At 38.6% G+C, this 21909-nt stretch overlaps 1 protein-coding gene across 2 annotated transcripts in view; it reads right to left on the bottom strand.

The window, feature by feature from the left end:
• Positions 1–21909, bottom strand: part of lsp1a (lymphocyte specific protein 1 a) — a 49474-nt gene that overhangs the window by 7514 nt on the left and 20051 nt on the right. For both annotated transcript variants that reach the window (XM_044355902.1, XM_044355901.1), the window contains exons 3-12: positions 19036–19417; positions 18181–18323; positions 17786–18023; positions 16859–16996; positions 10492–10535; positions 6344–6425; positions 4465–4602; positions 2677–2772; positions 1318–1404; positions 954–1062 (exon numbers count right to left, since the gene is read on the bottom strand). In XM_044355902.1, the coding sequence (XP_044211837.1) occupies positions 954–1062; positions 1318–1404; positions 2677–2772; positions 4465–4602; positions 6344–6425; positions 10492–10535; positions 16859–16996; positions 17786–18023; positions 18181–18323; positions 19036–19417 (1457 nt within the window). The remainder of the gene's footprint in view (positions 1–953; positions 1063–1317; positions 1405–2676; positions 2773–4464; positions 4603–6343; positions 6426–10491; positions 10536–16858; positions 16997–17785; positions 18024–18180; positions 18324–19035; positions 19418–21909) is intronic.

The raw sequence follows: 21909 nt of genomic DNA, 5'->3' as shown, positions 1-21909 counted from the left end.
TTTTTTTTTAAATGTCTACCTTTGAATTATTAGACTGGATTTTTAAACTCTCCTCCTAAATCTGGCAAACAAACAATTTCTTTTCTTTTTTTAATTTTTTTTTTTTTTTTTAATGAAAAATAAAACCGATATTCAACGCAGGTGAGAAGTCTGCACTTTGTACAACTCCGGCTTTTTAAAAGAAGAAAGAAGAAATCTGCCCTATAAAAATAAATTCTATGCATGATAGAAACTGTTTCAGGTGAATTAAATTAAATCCGACTGTGAATTATGTGTTTAAAAAAAAATCATCTCCTTTACTGTATTTTGTTATCACTGGTCTTTAATTTTAAGTGAAGCACTTTGAACTGTGTTTGTTTTTTGTTATGTGAAGCACTCTGTACTCCCATGCTACATGCAAGGTGCTAAAAATAAAGTTTGACTTGATTTCAAACCGACTGTCTGACCCCCAAATTCATTTCAGTATCACCGTCAGCGGAAACATCAGAGAATACTGTCGCTATTGGTTAAAGGTAATATGAGTAACATGAGGATCAGAAACACACCTGCAGATCAGAACTGATGATCAGCTTCCATCAACTTTACACCTGACGTGTGTGTGTGTGTGTGTATATATATATATATGTATGTATGTATGTATGTATATATATGTGTATATATATACATACATACATACATATATATATATGTATGTATATGTATATGTATATATATATATGTATATATATATATGTGTGTGTGTGTGTGTGTGTGTGTGTGTATATGTATATATATATATATATGTATATATATATATATGAAATTTCTTGTTATGTACATACGCCAATGCATCGGTCGTGCATATTTATCATTTGTGCTCTAAATTTGAGTTTTGGAACATGAACCTTTTCTGATGCTTCATGCTTTCTTGCTGCTGCTCTACTTGATTATTGTGCACGTTTTTTCTATCTTACCCGACTTTCCATTGGTGAATTCTCCTTCGTTCTCGTCTCCGACAGGGATCTTCTCGTATTTTCCGTGACCAGTGACAACAAATTTGTACTTTTTACTGGCTGCTGAGCCCTGAAGAGAGAAAACACAATGATAAGTTCATCCTGTGACCTTTAATTATACCTTTACCTTTGCATATAAGTTCAATAATAAAGTTTAAAAAAAAAGTGCAATGGGTTCAGAAACTTTGTGACTGACTTGACTTCACTGTAATTATACACAATAAAAGGTGTTTCACAATAAAGGTAACACTGGAATAATAAAATGATTGAATTATCAGAATTAAAAGAAAAGAATATAACATAATAAAAGTTCATATATATATACCTTCACTCTTTGGCCCGACCTCCCCGATGAGTCTCCGATGACCTCCCACATGTTCTTCTTCTGCATCACGTCTCCAGGCTTCACATCCTGACAAATCATTCAATAATCAATACAAACAAACTGGTTGATATTCTGTGTTCAGCAGACGTGTTTGAGAAATAATAATAATATTCAATATGTTCCTGAGAGTGAGACGAGAAGATGGATGTCAGTCTCATGCTAGGGCTGCTTAGCTTAGCTTAGCATGAAGACTGGAAGCTAAAGCTGCAACGATTAGTCTATTAATTGATTAGTTGCCAACTGTTAACTGGTTGGAGTAATTCTTTAAAGAAAAAAAAGTCCAAATTCTCTGATTTCAGCTTCTCAAATGTGAATATTTTCTGGTTTCTTGAGTCCTCTGTGACAGTAAACTGAATATCTTTGAGTTGTGGACAAAACAAGACATTTGATGACATCATCTTGGGCTTTCTGACATTTTATAGACCAAACAACTAATTGATAATCGTTAGTTGAGCCCTACTGGAAGCAGAGGAAACAAGAAAAAAGAGCCAAAGAAGTTCAGAAATACACTTATGAACACCTCTAAAGCTCACTAATTAACACCTGGTGTCTTATTTGTTTGTTTTGTGCAGAAACATTAATGTAAAAAACACAATTCTTTGTTTGTCAGATGTACAGATTAAACATATCAGATGTTCTTCCTTTAAAAGGGGGTAATATTCTTTCATCTTTGCCCTCAGAGCTTCTGTCTTAAATGCTTTTTCTTATATTTTTGTTCAGTTGAAAAAAAGTTAATTCCAGCGTAAAATATTTTCCAAACATATGAAGTAAAGATGAATTCTCTGACTCTTGTTTGACCGCTGCTGCTGCTGCTTCATGTTCTTCCCACAAGAGGGAAACCTCAGATAACAAACTCTCAAAGCTGCACCTGAACACGTCACAGTTTCTACTCTCAGATTGTTTTCTCCTGCGGCTGCTCCGTTCTTTAAAACACACTCAGACGGTCGATTTCATCTCAAGAATCTGAAAATTTGTTCAGTTAAGATCTTTCCACACTTTGTCCCAAGTCTCATTTATAAGAAATTAATGTTAAAAAAAACATTATGGATCATTTTCACGGCATTCAAAGCTTGTTTGCACCAAACAAAAGTCTTTGCTTTGTTCTTGTTTATGCATTAAGATCCATTTTCTTCAGGAATCATTGCTCTGGCTCAGAGTTTGTTTGAGGGAACCTGAGATTTCTGCTCAGAGACTTTGAATAAATGAAGAGCAGCTTTAATAAAAATCTGTCAGGAGGAAAGTGAACGTCTGAGCTGAAGGAGGAGAATTAAACATCTTCATGTTGTGTTTGTGACTTACTGCCGGTTTGGCAGGCGACTGTCTGCTGCCATCGGTCGGACCCTTCACCCACTGCGTGATCAGGCTCGCCACGCCGACCTTTAACCCTTCAGTGTCCTGATTCAGAAAAAACAAAGCAAAAACAATGAGAACATACTCAGTAAAAACAGCATCAACATGCCTTATTTTTCATAATAAGTGTTATAATTTTTAAAGGGGACATATTCTGCACATTTCCAGGTGTATATTTATATTCTGGGACTCTACTAGAATATCTTTGCATGATTCACAGTTCAACAAACTCCTTATTTATCTTCTACTGGCCCTTTATGCAGCCTCTCAGTTCAGCCTCTGTCTGAAACAGGCTGTTTTTAGCTCCTGTCTCAACATAAGTGATGGAGGCCAAAATACACAGTGTGTCCACACAGTCATTTAAAAGTTGATGTGAAGCTTATATTCAGCTTCATCAGTCTGAGTTAGTCATATCAAGTGGATATCTGACACATTTACAGTCTTTTTAGCATCAAATTCCCTCTTTGTGTTTCCTCGGACAGTGTTTCCCTGTTGAGCTGCAGGTGGAAGTATAGTAACAAAAAGAGGGACTTCGGCACTAAAAAGACTGTAACGTTGAAAGATATCTACTTGATTTGACTCATTTGGACGCCTAAGCTTCATATTAGCTTAACATAAAACCATAAATGTCTTCTCTACATCTAAATCTAAAATCCCAGAGTGAGTCTTTGGTTTTTTCCCTGGAAGGTTGAGACAGAATCTCGGAGCTCAGACAGAAAACCAGACATGAGTTCAAACTTTATGTAATGTCTCGGCTCATTATCACCGCTCTCTAATTCAGAGAAGTTTCATATTAAACTCATGAGAGAGATTACGAGTCGTGCCAGGAATTAAAGTAACAATCTCAAAGATCTCTGATTCATTCTGTTTGGGCACTTATTGCGATAAGCGATAATCCAAACAGTGTCGCCTGTGTGACGTCAGTCTGTAGTCATCAGTCTTTTCTTTGTTTGTTCGGCCGTAGTAACCGTTTACTTACAACAGCAGACGAGACCAGAAAAAACAGTACTTCATAACCACTTCATATACAAGTGGGTTGAAGAGTGAGTCTGTTGTGTTAGCTCCGCCTACCCTCTCTGGCTAATCAACCACTGCTAAGCGATGGAAAACGTGTCACTAACTGTGCACTATCTCTGGATTTGTCCTGGGAATGTCGCCCCCGACACCCAGCTCATAACCATCATAATACTGTGACTTAACAGATGTTTATTTAAGTGAAAATCAAGATTATTACTTTAAAATAGAGGTGAGAGGTTGACGCTCTGCGGTCAAACTGACAAACACGACACGAGTCTGAGAGAGAAATGACATCGCAGCCTCATTATCACTCATCAAAAACACCTGACAGGACATTCAAAGCCACAGTAGTTTAACCAGCGTGATACTTGGTTAAAGCCCTTATTTTGTAGAGTTTAAATATCCATCTTTGTTTGCAAAAATAAAAACATCCTGGTGAAAATGTGTCATGTGTTTATTTCAGCTCATTCATATCTGTACACACAAGCTTTAAATGTTTAAGGTACATTTCACTCATATGTTCAGTATCCACATTTTTGCATCTTGCCAAATACGTTAATTAGCAACATTTCCTCATTATGTTGAGAGAAAATGTGATTTAGTTTACATATTAACTGTTCCAATTTAGTTGTATATGAACATAATTTCCAGGGGACAGAATTGCATGTTGCCAAAATCTGAAATTTTCCAATTTTACACTGAAAAATTGTGTTTTCTGACCTTGCAGGAGGCTCCCTTGGTGGGACTCTGGCTCCAGGCCTCTCCGGCTTCAAACAGGTTCTTCTTGGAGGCGACGACCTCGGGTGCGCTGGGCAGGTCGGTCAGCGACACCTTCACTGCTCGAGTCTCAATGGAGTTCTGCACAACAACAACAAGAAGTCCGAGTTAGTGCTGTGTACGCTGAAGAAATGCAGATATAAAAAGTACATTATCATGGTTTTTTTGTATGTATTTATTAGTCGCAGGTACAGTATGTGCAGAGTTCTGCAGCACCTTTATACGTTAAATAAAATATATTTCCATCTTTTCAAGCCGTTTCTGTCTATAAAAAGGTTATTTGTTGCAAGACAAATTAAAACATTCTTTATAAAAACTTGTGTTAGTATAAAAAACAAAGAATAAGATACTGCACTGGATTGGAATCAATAAAAAAATGACATAAAATACTCAAAACAACTTGATTTTTCTTGGTTGTTGTGTATAATAAAAGTGCTAGATGTAAATTAAGTTTTTTGTTAAAGGAAACCTCGATTAATGTGGCAAATTTCAAATAGCTTTATTATAAATTTCTTGGAACTTTTCTGTTTCTCGTGAATCAACACACTGAAATAATTTCTTACAAGTAAATTGTATGCTGCAGACTTCCTGTAATTAGATTTTTCTATTCTTTATCCTTGTTACAGTTTCTTTCTCAATATATTGCTTTTGTTGTATCTTCAGTTCTAGACTATTTTATATCATACATTTCTTAATGGATCCTTCTGTTTTATTTTGGAACTTGAAACTTGTTTTATTTTTTTTCTGAATCTTGCCACCATAAAAATGACCATGAAAATGGTATTTCCATTTAACTGACATAAGAAAACATTTTTCAAAATGTAATGGTTCAGTTTACAATTTAATTTTTATATTTCTGTGGCACATTGTCTCTGTTGTCTGTCAGTTTTGGTATCGTTATGGGAGTGTTTGGTTTTGGGTTGCAATAAAAATGATAAATTAAAAAAAAAAAAAGAATTTATTTGTCTTTTAAATATTCACTGTGGCAGTGAAAATACATTTCTCATATTTTTATTTGAATTAGTTTGATTAAACAACATAATTTTAATATTGGCAACCCTGAACCTCCATACCTCCAAAGCTGAAAAAGTGCTTTATACAAATAAAGTTAATTCATGTATAGAGAATAAAAACAGTGTCAAAAGACTGGTTAATGTTATCTAACCTTCAAAAATATATGATGAGAATATTCTTAACATGTAATTTCTGCATCTGTATTGTAATTTGTGTAAAACCTGTTTTTTTTTCTTAAAAAGAACTCCATAAATAAAAATGTCTCTGTTTAACCTCGGGTCATGCAGCGTGCTGTTAATCAACCTGGGAACCGCCTGAGGTGAGGACTGATAACAGGGAACGGAAGGATAAAAATAAAGAGCTCTGAACGTCGGGGGGGGGGGGGGGGGTTATTCCCGTCGTATATCTGTCACATATAAAAAACAGTGAGCTGTGATGTCATCGTCCAGGTGCTCCAGAGGTTTGTGACTGCAGCACAAAAAGGGTCAGAGCTGCTTTCTGCCCCTCAGCTGCTGTAAGACAATAAGAGTCTAAAGGTTGAAGTGAACATCAGGAGCTTCTGACTGTGCAGAAAAAACAGCAGATTGATGTAGAAAAGTAGAAACTACATCATTTTGTTTTGCCGTGTTGGCAGTGCGGTTGAAGAATGTTGATGTTTATGGTTGGCTGGATGCAGATTTCCATGAATTTCCTCAGAATTTTCCTGCTTTCCAGATGCTGTATGCAGAGGTGCGGCGGCGCCTTTATACAGGTCTAAGGCATGTGCGTGTGTGCGTGCATGTGCGTGCGTGTGCGTTTGCGTGCTGACCTCAACAGCGTGGGCGTACTGCTCCAGCTTGTCGTCAATCTTGGGCAACAGGACGAGAGGCTGCGTCTTCTTAAAGCTGTTACTGATTCAAACGAAACACAACAAACACAACCAGTTAAAACCAGATTACAAACTCTGCATGTGTTGTTCTTTTTCCCCCTCTTTTTATTTTTCATGTTGATATGATCTGTTGGTTTCTCTGATCAGGGATCTATTGTCCTTCAGGCATCTCCAGAAATCCCAAGGTTCATTAAAGAATCTTCCTAATTCAATGATGTGAAAGAAGAGATTCTGTTTGTTTCACTTTCATCTCAAATTCAAACTTAAATAAAAAAAAAACAAAGTCAGAATTCAAACCAGCACAATGAATGAATGAAGGCTTGTATGAAGTGTTTTTGTCTGTTAGTTTCTGTCCAAACTCTCCATCTTCCCCAAACACCAAAAACCTCTTCTCTCAGATTTTTTCGAACAGCTCCATATACGAGTTATGAGCCGCCGGTTGACGTTATTCCTTCACAGTGAGGGAGGAAAACCTCATTTATCATCTGAATCATTCGCTTCAAAACGTCCGAGGCGTTTTAACAGAAGGTTTTACACCTGATGATGTCATGATTGACAGCACCTGAGATGACATGAGAGCCGCCGCCGATCTAACACGTTTGGTTCGAGACAGTTTAGGTCTTTATGAGTTTCTTCCTGCTGTGCTGCTGAGAGGTTTCACCGCTGGAAGGTTTGACTCAGTCAGATTTTTTTTACTTTGACAGTTAAATTGCAAAAATCTGCAAAAGTTTGAGGATGCCTCCTGGGATTTTAGGAAACAGTGGTCGACACTTTTGCCCTTTTTCTAACATTTTACTAGATATTTGCAGTTTGGCGTTAATTCAATCCAACATCTCGTCAACTATACAAGTCTGACAATTTGGAGTTTGTTTGCATCTTTGCGTCTTTTTTTTTCCAAATCTTTTTTAATAAATAAAAATCTTTGACCTCTTGACCTATGAAACACATTATTAGGGCTGCAACTACAGATTACTGTCATTATCAATTAATCACTCAGTCTATTAAATATCAGAAAATACTGAAAAAATTAAAAATAATTAAGATATTTAGTTTATTGTCATAGAGGATGAAAGAAACCACAAAATATTTGCATGTAAGAAGCTGAAACGAGAATTTTGGCCTTTTATTCTGTAAAAAATGACTCAAAGTGATTCATCAGTTATCAAAATAACTGGCTATTAATTTTCTGTTGATCAACTAATCGATTAATCATCATCGGTAAGATAAACGTGTGTAATATGTTGCACCTCAGTGAAAAGAAACACACCAACTCTCCTGAAGTCAAAGGTTGAGCTTTCATGTTCCTGGTAGTTATTTTAAAATAAAATCATCCGAACAGAGGCTTCACTCCCGCCGAGAGCTCTGCAGAGCTGATAACTTCCTGCTGCAGACTGACTGGAGCCGACAGACCTCAGCGGCCACCAGAGAAAACACAGCTGCCTGCATCTGGACGGAGTTAACCGGAGTCATAAATCACAGCTGATGAGGGTGACGTGGACCCTCCTCGTCAGCGTTTACTGTCAGACAGCAGAGTGTCAACCAGCAGACCTGAAACACTGATTCTGATGATCATTATTTAAGATATATATCAATCTAAATACTAATTATTCTGTGGTTCCAGCTCCTCAGTTGGGGAGATTTGCTGCTCTTATCACTGAAAACGGAATATTTTAGCGTTTCATAATGTTGGTCGGACAAAACAAGATATTTGAAAATGTCTTTTTTTTTTAAAAAAAGACTTTTTTTTCCCCTGACATTTTATAAATTAAAAGATGAATTGATTAATCCAAAAAATGAGTTAAGGTTAGGGTTAGGGGTTAGGGTTAGGGTCAGGTTTAGGGACAGGGTTAGGGTTAGGGTTAGGGACAGGGTTAGGGTTAGGTTTAGGGTTAGGGGTTATGGTTATGGTTAGGGTCAGGTTTAGGGACAGGGTTAGAGACAGGGTTAGGGTTATGGTTAGGGTTAGGGTCAGGTTTAGGGACAGGGTTAGGGTTAGGGTTATGGTTAGGGGTTAGGGTCAGGTTTAGGGACAGGGTTAGGGTTAGGGTCAGAGTCAGGGTTAGGGTTAGGGTTTGGGTTAGCAGACCTGAAACATTGATTCTGATGATCATTATTATCATAAGTTATTTATCAATTTAAATACCAATTATTCTCCTGTTCCAGCAATCGATTAATCCAAAAAATAACAAGGAGTTGCTGCCCTTTAAATGAGTCTGTCAGTTGGAGTGTACGGTGGCCTGCAGGGACAGTTTAACCAAAGCAACAAACTGCAAATAAGACAATTCAAGAGTCAATACTGCTCTTACAACTTTGTGGCAACATTTTGAAGAAGATTTTTTTCCTGTTTCAACACGACGATGCCCCTTAACACAAAGCCAGCTCCATAAAGAAATGGTTTCCCCAGTTTAGTTTGGAGGAACTGGACTGTCCTGCAAAGAGTCCCGACCTCGACCCCATCCAACACCTCTGGGGTGAACGAGTCAGACCTTATCACCCAACATCAGCGCCGGACCTCGCAAATGCTCTCGTGGCTGAATGGGAGCAATTCGGCTGTCAACATACTTTCAGTGTAAATAACCTTGTCAAGCAGCATTAACATTAGATTATTTGACTTGTTTCTGGGAAACTGGTCATGATTCTTCTTGGATAAATCCTCCACTTTTACAGGAAACAAGTCTGAAAAGGGGGACTGAATGGTTTATGTGGAAATCCCTTAAAAGAAAACCAGATGTTCTGCTTATTTCTAATGTCAAATCAATCTTAAAACTATGCAAGACAACAACAAAAAAACTGCACAAATCTTATCTTTTTTTCTATTTCTTATAAATCGCTTAAATTCAACACAATGTCGGCTCTGGATCAGGCTGTATCCTCATTGGCTGCTCTAAACAAAATGTTAGCATTTAAATTTCATTTTCTCTTCTGCCAGAAGCTTTAAAACTCTCTTCCATTCAGAACACATGTACAAAACTTCATTTTAAGTGCTAGTGGAGATCCCAACGTTCCCAGAGATATAAAATATGTCAAACTGAGTTTTGGGGGAAATAAATAAAATAAAATAATGCGCAAAATAACATCCAGAATGATTCCAGCTGATGAAAAACAGTTACAGATGGCAGCAGTGGAAAGTAACTAAGTACATTTACTCAACTGTATTTAATTTACAATTTCGAGGTACTTGATGCTACTTTATACTTCCACTCCACTACATTTCAGAGGGAAATATTGTTCTTTCTACTCCACTACATTTATTTGACAGCTTTAGTTACTTTTCAGATGAAGATTTGACACAATGGATAATATAACAAGCTTTTAAAATGCAACACATTGTTAAAGATGAAACCAGTGGTTTCAAACCATTTTGGCTTTTGACGTCTTACAAAAAGCAGTGTGTAGTCGGGGTCACATTTCACATGTCTATGAGTTGTTAACAGCTCCACCAAATAGTGATTTTTCCCTCTAAACTTCTCACATGCTTTCATTTCAATAAATGTTCAAATGATCCAATATTTCAGCAAAAATCAAAGATTAGAGAAAAAGTCCAAAAACTGAAAACAGATTTGTGTATCAGAACTTTGTTTTTTCTTCTTTCCTCTCCCATTAATCATCTCACCACCCCTCAGATTTATCTGCTGACCCTTTGGAGGGGCCCGACCCCTAGGTTGGGAACCACTGGACTAAACTGGCTAACTGTATATAAAGTAGTGTAAACTAGCTCCACCTCCAGCAGCTACAACAGTAACATGCTGCTCTAACACTGATGCTTCACTATTAATAATCTAATGATGTCATATATAATAATATATCAGTCAGAGGGACCAAACCACTACTTTTACTGCAATACTTTAACTACATCAAGCTCATAACACTTATGTACTTTTACTGCAATACTTTAACTACATCAAGCTCATAATACTTATGTACTTTTACTGCAATACTTTAACTACATCAAGCTCATAATACTTATGTACTTTTACTGTAATGGAGTATTTTTACATTGTCGTATTAGTACTTTTACTTGAGTACATAGTTCTTCCACCACTGCAGAATGAATCACTGTCAGTCAGGACATCGATGAAAATATTCACCTTTTCTTCAGCGAGCGGTTCAGGGATTGAGTTCTCTCTGTGATCTGAAAAAGAAGAACATGTCTGAGGTCAGTTTTCTGTCTCCTCCTCGGCTCAGAAGTGTGTTAATTACAGTTTGACTCTGTCCAAGACAAACAGAGTCGAGACTAGCTGGCCTTCATCAAACTGTACATGTCGGCGCGAGCAGAGGATGATGGGAAACTTCAGCTGCATTCAACACTCTGAGACACATTTATTATTGCCTATAAAATCATCATCATGTTGGAATGACATGTTTGCTTTTAGACTTCCTTTTTGGACAAGAGACCTATTTTCCTTATGAATGCATTAAGTCATTTTATCAACTATTGCTGGATTATAATCCCTTTTTTGTATTTGTTCTGTTAATTTTTGTAATTTTAATTTTTCAACCTACAACCCCTTTGTCCCAGCCTGCTGTTCGAGGCTTTTCTAACGTGTCTTTGATGTAAGAGATGAAGGACAAAGTCTTCAGCCTTCGTTCTGACGAAGTCTGAGTTAAACAAACCAAGTGGTTTTCTTCGTCTTGCTGGTCGTTTGTAGGTTGATTGCTGGTGTTTCGTTCCAGCAACAAACCTGTAACTACCAGGACGAATCCGGCTGCTGCAGCTCAGCAAGAAAAACACACAGAAGGAATTTGGTACTAAGCCGCTTGATTTATGTAAACTCAGACTGCTAAAGCCTCATATTAGCTAGTGGATGGAGGGCTGTAGATGTTGTTCTACGTCTCTTAATTCAAGAGGAAAAGTTTCATTTTTTTGTTGTATTTGGCAGAACAACACGAAACATTTGAGGAACGGGAAAAGGGAGTTATGAAGTATGAGAGGTCGCTGGTTCTGGATGTATTTCATCATTCTGTCTCCACAATGTCACTGAACATAGAAACTCAGGACTCTTCTGGATAATATAACGAGCCTACAGGTTTATATTCTGACCACCAGTTTGCATCATTTCAACTTTGTTTCTGAGAAATCACGTTTTGTCCATGACTTTGGCACACGGCTAAGAAGACTACATTACCCATGAGCCAATCAAAACAAAAACAAAAACTGTAGTCGCTGAATTCACTCAAACTGACGAGTCACTCTGTAGATTGACTGTAATTTTTAGCTTCTGCTCATCATTAGTGGTTCATATGACTGGGTTTTAAGCTCTGTGATTGGCTGTTTCTTGCTGAAATGCACCTTGGGAGCCGTAGTTAACTTCTACCCAGATGATGTTTACGTCCACAGTCTTGTATCTTTGACTTTTGACTAAAGAACCTGATATTTTCTAATGCAGTTCTCAATCTTTTGTACTGATGATTTAACCAGGAGAGTTTCATGCTCATCCAAACTGTATGAAAAATGAACCAAAACCAGTGGAGCCCAGAATAGCTCCTCACACTTCTAAACTCTGTAGTTTATACATGCAACACACAGAACAAGAGTCCAGTTTGCTTTTCTAACACATGCACAGTGGGCTCATATGTTGTACAGACAGTCTGCATAGCTGACATCTGCAGATGGCGAACCCACACTGATTAGACAACTATGAACAACTATGAACTGACCTTTACAGTGGAGTCATGTTAGGAAGGGATCACTTCACAACCAGTATCAACAGTATCGACACCAATCACACTTTTCAATATACATATGGAATATAAATACATAAAGTATTGTATTGTATTGAGACTCTGTAAACAGATGTGTATCACAGCTGCAGTTGTTTGTCACGTGTTGGTGAAACTTAATTTTGCTGCTTTTAATTTTCTCTGTAGGCAGCAGAAGACTGATGTTCAGATGTTCAGATGTTCAGGACAGGATCAGTATTTTCTTTGACCTCAGAGGTCAAACATCAAAGTCTGAACTGCAGGGCTTTCAGACTGCATGAACACACACACACACACACACACACACACACACACAGACAAAGGGAACCCTTGTGCTCCAGCTGAACACTCAAACCTCAGACTGAAGCCTTTTGACCCAGATTCACTGAAAATGAATATTAGAGACACTTTTTATTCTAACATTACTGACTGAAGGTCACCTGACGTCCTGACATCTCTCAATCATCTGTCTGACTAGAAAACTGGAATTTTATCAAATGTATCCACACCAACTGTAATAAATGTGAGTGTGACATCAAAACACAACGTTCAAATGGTTTTGCCAACTTTTTTGCTAGATTTTCCCATTTACACCTTCAGATATGATCTGTATCTGTAATAAGGGAACACACATTCAGAAGTGATCCGATAAGCCAGACCTCATTGGGACGTGGGTTCACACTGTGATCAGATCTCAGCAGGTGTAAATGTCATCTGTACAGTGTGACAACTTTCATGAAGCAAGTTGTAAGCTCTCTCACAGCAAGCTCCACAAAAACTACAAGTAGCCGTGGTGGCTAGCCGTTGATCCATGTGTGACTGACCCGCCTAACTCATTTACATATTGAGATCCAATCACAGTGTGGTTACAATTGATAAACTACAATGCACTTTAATGCCAATGCAGAGACCTATCGATCAGAAGTCATTATCAAGATACAGATCACATGTTAATACCAGGTGTAAATGTGTTTGTTATATGTTTTTTTTTAAAAAGCAACTAGTGACAAATCTGGCGACTTTTTGGACAGAAAGAAGTTGCTAATATTTCTCAGCGAATGTGTGCTGATGTGTCAGTGGCTCTTTGGATTTTTTTAAGAACTAGATATGGAGCTACCTCTCAGTCTTGCTGCCAATTTTTCCTAGTGGTCACTTGCAGTATTGCAGCAGAAAAACATTTTCCGCACAAACCGCCATTATGAAAGAGACGTCTGTTGACAGAACACCTCCAGCTGCAAATAAGGTCAGTTATTACTCTTTAAATTATGAGTTTTTAATCCATGAAGGTTTTATATTTAAAAATCCGTGACATCATCCCAATGTAAAGTCTAACGGCTGAGCAAGAAAAACACCACTGCGTATATTCAGTCTGTCCACACAACATGGAAGCGAGAAACTTTTTGGCTCATGCACCAGACGAAAGTTGAATAGGCGCCATCTTTGAGTCCGGTGACCACTTCTTATAACACATCCATGGTTGAGTGAAGGCAGAGAGCAGCAGCACATTCAGTGGACCAATCATCATCCAGACAGATGTGATTGTGTGTACTTAACAACCAATCACTGATTCCCATTGTTTGACTGGACAACTTCTCCTTTATTTTAATTCTACTAGATTTAAATGAGATTTTTTTTATCTGTGCAACAGCCTGCATAAAATAGTTTTTACATTAAAAGTAGATTAACAGTAGATGTATATTCTGGTTATAGCAGCTTTTAAAAAATAAGCTAGTTAGAGTCAGTTTAGTTTGACTTATTTTCTTTACTGTCATATTTTATATCTGTAGTCATGTTATGACATCAAATATATGCAAATATCCAAAAACATTTGGTGACTTTTCAAGCAGGCTTTAGCCACTTTCCACTGAAAATAGTTTGGCTGTTCTCTACAGGCAGCCGTTCAAATCAGACAAATATTTAAGTGTATCTATTACAGGTTTGTGTGAAACCCTGTTAGGTACAATTTGATGGAGAATGACACCACATTACTGAGTAAATGGACTTTAACATGCAGCACAAATGCATCAAAGCTGTTTTCCCTGAAGAAATTATTATTATATTATTATTTTTTTTATATATAGTTTTAGCATTCGATGATCTAAATGTCTGTAAATGTTTCTGTTCTTCTATAAACCCACAGAACAACTCTCTATAAACATTCAGTTCAATGAAGAAACAGAAAAACTTCTAAAACACGATGCAGAAATGCAGCAGACGCATGCAGAGTCATGCACACGTCAAACTGAAACATGACTCGTGTGATGTAAGTGATGGGAGACAAAAATGTATTTAAAAGTTTATCTGAGGCTAATATGAAGCTTCAGCGTCCAAATGAGTCAAATCAAGTAGATATCTTTCAACGTTACAGTCTTTTTAGTGCCAAAGTTCCTCTTTTTGTTACTATACTTCCACCTGCAGCTCAACAGGGAAACACTGTCCGAGGAAACACAAAGAGGGAATTTGATGCTAAAAAGACTGTAAATGTGTCAGATATCCACTTGATATGAATAACTCAGACTGATGAAGCTGAATATAAGCTTCACATCAACTTTTAAATGACTGTGTGGACACACTGTGGATTTTGGCCTCCATCACTTCCATTGAAAGCACATTTGAAGGATCTTTTAATATCCAGTATGAACAGGAGGAATGATTACAGCGAGGAAAACCTCTTTCACTGTTCATATGGACACCTGACTGATGTTTTTAAGACATGCTTGATATATTGTGAATCTTTCCTTTAATATAAACTGTGTACTAATTATTATTTTGTGCCCAAAAGATTTTAACTTGTCGGCACAAGATAAGAAAGTAAAATCTTTGTGGTCTCTTCTTTGTGTTTGTTGGACTCATTCAGTGAGTATCAGTGAGATCTCTGATAACATAACATGCTTTTACTGGTGCAGCCGAAAACACACACACACACACACACACACACACACACACACACACATGCAACTTACACGCTGAGACTGAACTGCTCGGCTGTGAAGATAACACACAGAAGTATTCGTCATTGGGTTTGTGTACATGTTTACAGAAGACACAAGTCAGTCAGTTAATCACTTAATGAGTTACCAAGCTGAAGGACAGTTCACCCAAAAAAAAAACAATAAAACGTCTTTTCTAGAGTTCTGTCTATCTATCCAGGAAGTTTCAGTGTGATTTAAAGTAAACCCGACATATAAAAGCCCCAAAACAACAACAGCTTCCTGAATTTAGCTGCAACAGCTAATCATAACTCACTCACTATGTTTGTGTTTAAAGTCCTTCCTAAGTTCTTAGCAACTACAACATAGTTTACAGCAAGTGATTTACTAAATGAGCTTTCACCATTAAAACTCAGGAAATGTCGTAGACTTTAGTAATGTGTATATCTGTTGCTTGGAAACATCTCTAGTATCACTATGTAAACGAACATTACAGGCCATGTAATATATTACTCTTAAAGGGGACATATTATGCTTTTTGTGATTTTCTGTTATTTATATCCTGTTCTGATGTCAGATGTTAAACATGGTCAAAGTTCCAAAACTTGAGGTGAACGTATGTAGAAATGCTGCCTGCAAGACAAAAGTCAGGGCTGCTTGGTTTTTTCTACCTTACTGCCGAGCTGACGTCGACTCATTGTGCATGCCAATAAACGGCTGTCCATTTCGTAGCCTTGGTTGCTAAGGTTGTTGCTAAGGTGTTTCCATGTGTTGTTTGTGTTGTCCACTCTCATATTTCGTATCTGATTTTGGCTCAAACATGTACGAATGGATTTCAGAAGGTGACATTTTTAGTAAAGAATGAGGAAAAAGTAGTGAAATCCTGCTACTATAGTTTGTAGCTTCCCGAGCAGCTGAGAGGTAGCTGTGGCGCAGCCTCCTGAAACTAACCAATCAGAACAGAGTGGGCTCATCAGGAGGCGGGGCCTTAAAGAGACAGGAGCTAAAACGGCCTGTTTCAGACAGAGGCTGAACTGAGGGGCTGCATAAAGGACCAGTAGAAGATAACTGGAAATCATGCAAAGACATTCCAGTAGAGCCCCAGAATATAAATATAGAGCTGAGCTGTGTCTCAAATCACATACTAGTACACTTTCATGTAGTACACGGTGTACACTATGTACTTACTGGCGTAGTGCGTGAATTTCTACAGGGTAGTGTTGTCTAAAATCAAACATGGCCGTTGTGCTCTTACCAGAAATGACGATTGCAAATTAGCATTAGCTAGCATTAGCATTAGCATTAGCTAGCATTAGCATTCGTGTTATCGTTCGCGCTACCAAATCATTACAGACTGCTAAATTGAGCCAAAAAACATACTGATGGCTTATATCCGACAGCAGTACAGTGTTGCTTAGTGCTAAAAAACACATGTATAACTTACATTTGTATAATGTGGCGATGTTCACCGTAGTTACAACGTACTCACGAAAAGTGGTCCCTCCCCTTCCGCTACGTAGCCAAGATGGCGACCGTTGAGGAGGAGGAGTAGAGCTCTAGTAGAGCCCCAGAATATAAATATATAGCTGAAAATGTGCAGAATATGTCGTCTTTAACTGCTAATCCATTGTAAATGTAGGTATGATTTTGTTTCATTTATATCTGCATAGATGGAGACATGTGTGCTTCAGAGTTAGTGTTGTTTAGTCTAGAAAGAAAGAAACATATCTGATTAACCAATAATATTTACTCATTTAGTTTGATGTTTTTAGTGTTTTCTAATCCCAGCAGAGGAAGCAGTAGGTGCTTTTTTTTTTTTTTTTACCTTTTGGGTTGGAGCTTTGGGACTGACGGGACTGAACATCTCGTCTCCGTTCACGCTGGACGTACTCAAACTCTTCATCCTCTCTGCGGCATCCATCCTCCTCCTCTCAATGTCCTCCTTCATCTGTCTTCTCTCCTCCTGGGAATCAGGCCACAAACACAGTTCAACTCCACGTTCAACATCAGCTGCACGGGTCTAACTGGCTCTTAACTCTACAGAAAATGCTTCACAACAAATCTGTTCACCCAGCGTATGCTATATATAAGCTGAATCAATCCGTTTCGGGCCTCTAGAAGGCGGCATAACTCCACAACTAGCTAAATCAGACACACCTTTAACATGGTATATCCTTACAGTATATGCTCATTGTGGCTAACACGTTAGCAGACATGTAGCCGACACATGATCATCCTGTTTGTGTCCACCTGATGAATGCGAATCCAATTTTCAGTCTCCTTTTAGCTCTGGTTTGGTCTCCACCAACTCCTTAGACAAATATCTGGCTCTTTTCCACTTTCTTCATCAGCTAGTCTACAACTTTAAAAAACAAAACTATGAGCTAAAAGAGGCTAAAAAGCTTTGTAGACCTGCAGAGTTGGGTAATAATTTTCTGTGGTCACTATCCATTGTTAATATAAACTATTGCTTAGCAACCTTACTTTTGGTTAAGTTTACACAATCTTGATTTTGTTATAAAACCTCCAAATGTCCCCAAACAATCTGTCCCAGCTAGTCGTTGATGTTTCGAGTCTAATTTCAAACCATTGGAGAAGATTTGTGGATTTGAAGGAGCTGATGGAAGCTAAAACAAAACCAGAGATTGTATCTTTAACTGTGACTCATAAACTCAACTTTTACCAGTTTAACAGCCAATAAAACTTTTTTATTTCACTCAAAATCTTAGATATTAAGTTTTCAATGAGGCACCTCCTCTTTAGCCAGCCGTTGCTGCTCTTCCTCCTCCCTCCGGCGTTCCTCTTCCTCCCGCACTCGGCGTCTCTCCTCCCTCCTCCTCTTCAGCTCCTCCAGCTCCTGCTCAGCCTCGGCCTGTCGGTGTCTCAGATGTTCCAGCTCCTGGCTCTCCTTCTCCTGGAGGCCCCGCCGGATCTTCTCCAGACGCTGCTCCGTCTCCAGGATGGCCTCCGCCTCCCCGGACTCCACGGCTCTGTTAGACACAAGGAGGTGTTAAAAATGAACAGCTTAACTTCTCCTCGACATGTAACTGATGTAGGTATTTAGCGGTTTATTGATGGGAACGTTGGGATCGATGGTGGAGAGTTTCTATGGACGTTCATTACATCTTTAATTAAAGAACTACGAACCTGGTGGACCATTTTGTTTTGCTGTTGATGTGTGTGGTCACTTCCTCGTCGGCTGCTTCTCCGTTGGAGTTGCTGTGTTTTGGCTCCTGGTGAAGGAAAACCTTGGACGTGTAGGAGACTTTAACTTCTTTTCTTTTCTCCATCTGCACATGAAAACACAGCAGATCTTCTGATGCACGTTGTGTAATTTTTTAGTCAACCTTCAGGGATCTTTAAGACTTGAATGTCGACTAGTAATTCGCTTAGAAAGACTTCAGACTTTTAGAATAAATAGACTCTGAGTGACTTGTGACTTTATTTGGACTTGTTAAGAATGAATTTGAGACCGTTCTTGTTTTCAAAGACCTGAGACTTGACTCGGGGAACTGTCTCAAATAATCTTTGAATTGTCTGGAATGATTTGAGACTTCACTAAGACTTGTTTCAAATACTCAATTTGAGATTTGAATTACTCCAAGCTTGACTTTGACTTATCTCAAATGACTTAAGACTTGACTTAAACCTGTCTGAAATGACTTGAGACGTGACTCGGATTTGTCTCAAAATACTCTAAATTTAAATTACACCTGTATGAATTATTTGATACTTGAATTGGACTTGTAACATGACAGCAACATGCTTTGAATTACTTTAGACTTAAACCTGTCTGACTTGAGATTTCCTTCAAATAACTTGAATATACTGTATGATCTTGAATAATTTGAATAACAGATTTTACTTAATTGATCAGACACAACTTGGTTTAGTCTCAAACTACTTGAGACTTGTCTTGAATAACTTTAAATATAACGTGGAGGCTGATATGTCCCGAATAACTGAAGACTTTAAACCCCTCAGTTGTTTGGGGACACTCACATCTGTATTACGTCTTTGAATCTCCTCCTTCTTCCTCTGCTCTTCCTCCTCCCTCACTTTCTCCCTCCTCCCCCTCTCGGTTCGGATCGTCTCCTCCTCCCGTTCCTTCCTCCTCTGCATCTCCGTCCTGGCCCTGTCCTCCCGCTCCTCCGGCTCCTGTCTCTGGAGTCGGCTGGAGGACGTGACGGAGGCCTGGACGGTCTTTTCGGAGACGGCTCTGTTCACGGTGCCGGCGTCCTCCTCGTCCTCGTCCTCCTCGCCTCCCTGTCCGAGCTCCTGCAGGCGCTGCTGCCTCCGCCTCTCTCTCCGCTGAGTCCAGTCGCTGAAGCCCTCGTCCTCCTCCAGGGACGGAGAGCTGATCGGCTTCAGGCCGCCGTCGTACCTGAAGAAGAGACAGAAGAGAGAGAGTCAGGGTTACTTCCTGACAGTGATGTGAAACAGCAGCGGATGTTCAACATTTTAAATCATGTTTAACATAAAAAAATAAAACCTTGGCTCACTTTTTGCACCTGCATCAGCCAGACAGAATAAGCAACTGTGTATTTAATCTTTATAAAGCACATCCTGCAGAATTCAGAGAAATGTGCATTACGATGAACGAATGTTGAGCTAAATGAAGCCATAACAGTGGAGAGATAGTCGCAGATGATGTTCCTTCTATTCGGTTACTGCTCTCAAAATCTGACATGAGATGACAATCATTGGATTTGATGATCGGCATTACGAAGAAAGCAGTCAGCAGACATCAGGAGAGACTTTATGGCTAATAACTAATATAGTCTTTAATACGGGTGTGCCCGAATACAAATACGTTATTCGACAAATAGTGGGTTTTTTTTAAGAATATTTGTTTCATACAAATATTTTAAAAATTATTTGTTTTCAGGAAGAAAAAATAAAACATGTTAAATACCAGCGCACAGGTCGGTTACATCACTGTCTCAGTGTCTCTCCTCTGCTCCGCTGGGACGTCTATCAGCAGGTCTCAGTGAGGGGAGTCACATCCACCTGCTACATGACGCACATTTCCTAATTTAGACATCACTCCTGGGTGTTCCCCAGAGATAAAGCTGAGCTACTGACACTTTAATATTCTAAAACTAAAAGTGTAATGAAAACAAAAAACAGGATTTTTAAGCCTATTTCCACTTTTATTCAAATACAAATACAAATATTTTTCCTGCCTCAACAAATATAGAAACAAATACAAATACTGGGCCCTCTGCACATCCCTAGTGTCTAGTCAGCTACTTGATCATTTGCACCACGGCTCTGTCCTCTAATGCTTGATTGTCTCGCTTGAAGGTCCTCATTGCAGACGTCCACCCGCAGCCCAAAATTTATGATGAATTAGCCTGTACATGCCGACTCCACATGTGGACACATCGACCTACACAGAGTTTATTCTGCTCTTCAGTTAACAGGGTTGAGATGCTACTGGGCTGTTTCAGCACTTAGTGATTTACTCCAATAGAAAGCTTATTTTTTGCCAAAATGTGTCTACTGGTGGAGTTTTAATGTGTTGATTTTACTCTTGAAAAGCTTTTGGGACACGGTCATTAGTCTTTAACCGAGTCCCCCCTAAGAAATTGTGGTTGTGCTCCTGACAGCAGGTCCGATCTGGACTATAGAAGCAGAGCTCAGTTTCTGTCCGTCAAAGGGCATTAAGTGATTTTAGTAACAAGCCCTCCAGTGTTTCAGTAAACAGAGGCTTAAACTGGCTGCAGGGTGACATTCAGCACGGGGAGCGAGACAGTCCAGGCTGGAAAAATAAATCTCTACAGAAAGCATTAAAATAATCATTTCAGGATATTCACAGCATGACTGCATCTGTCTTCCAGCTGACACGTCGGTCCACAGGAAAAATATCTTCACAACTACTTGGATTATCAAGATAAGTGGATATTTATGGTCTCCAGAGGATAATAAGAAAGTCTAGTCACCAGTATGTTTCCCCCCAGTTTACAGCTGAAACACATCAGTGAAGTCTGCAGGACCTAAACATGTCTCCTCACTGTGAGTGGAGCAGATTAAACCGAATCTCCCCTGATTAGCCTCTGTAATCAACAGAGCCATTAGCAGCGCAGAGTAGCTGACAAATGAACGATCAGCATCCAGCGCAGCTGAAATAACAACCAGTGGAAACAGGAAGTGGGAACCGCGCAGAAACACATACGGTAATATTTGGAATCAAGTTTGTGCAATTTTGTTTTGAATAAAACAAGATTACAGAATTACAGTAATTTAATATCCAAGTAGATAAACTTCAATATGTTTGTTTTTGTTGTTGTTGTTTTAGATCTTACATTTATTATGTAATTATGATAATAATGACAATAATAATTCTTATTATGTTGCAGCTTCTAAGCAATTATATTTGAATACACTATAAAAAAAACAATAAATGTACTTAAGGCAGACTAATATCTAATAGTCTAACTTTGGGTTTTAGACAGATGCATGTTTGTTTATTGGGGCTTTCAGAAAATTAGAAGTTTCCCAGCCGTAGTTCTGACTCAGAGGATGATGTGATCGCTATTTATAAGTCGGAACTGATAGTTATGATAACTCCCATATGACATGAACATGGAAATTCTCTGGTTCTAGCTTCTAAGATGTAAGTATTGTCTGTTTTCTTAGTCCCTTATGACAGTAAACTCAGTACTTTCGGGTTGTGGGCTGTTGGTCGGGACAAAAGAAAACATTTGAGGACGTCATCTTGGGCTTTGGGAAACGTTTTTCACCGTTTTCTGACATTTTATGGACCAAGCAACTAAACGATTAATTGATGATGAAGATAATCATTAGTTGCAGCCCTGCTACCGCTGCAGCTCCTCTGGGTGGGTTGTCGGTACTGTTGGCGCTGCGGTCTGG

Source organism: Thunnus albacares, chromosome 7 (genome assembly GCF_914725855.1).
Source record: "Thunnus albacares chromosome 7, fThuAlb1.1, whole genome shotgun sequence".
In the NCBI taxonomy this organism is placed as follows: Eukaryota; Metazoa; Chordata; class Actinopteri; order Scombriformes; family Scombridae; genus Thunnus; species Thunnus albacares.
Note: the sequence above shows the minus strand (reverse complement) of the source record. Positions and strands in the feature narration are given on the sequence as shown.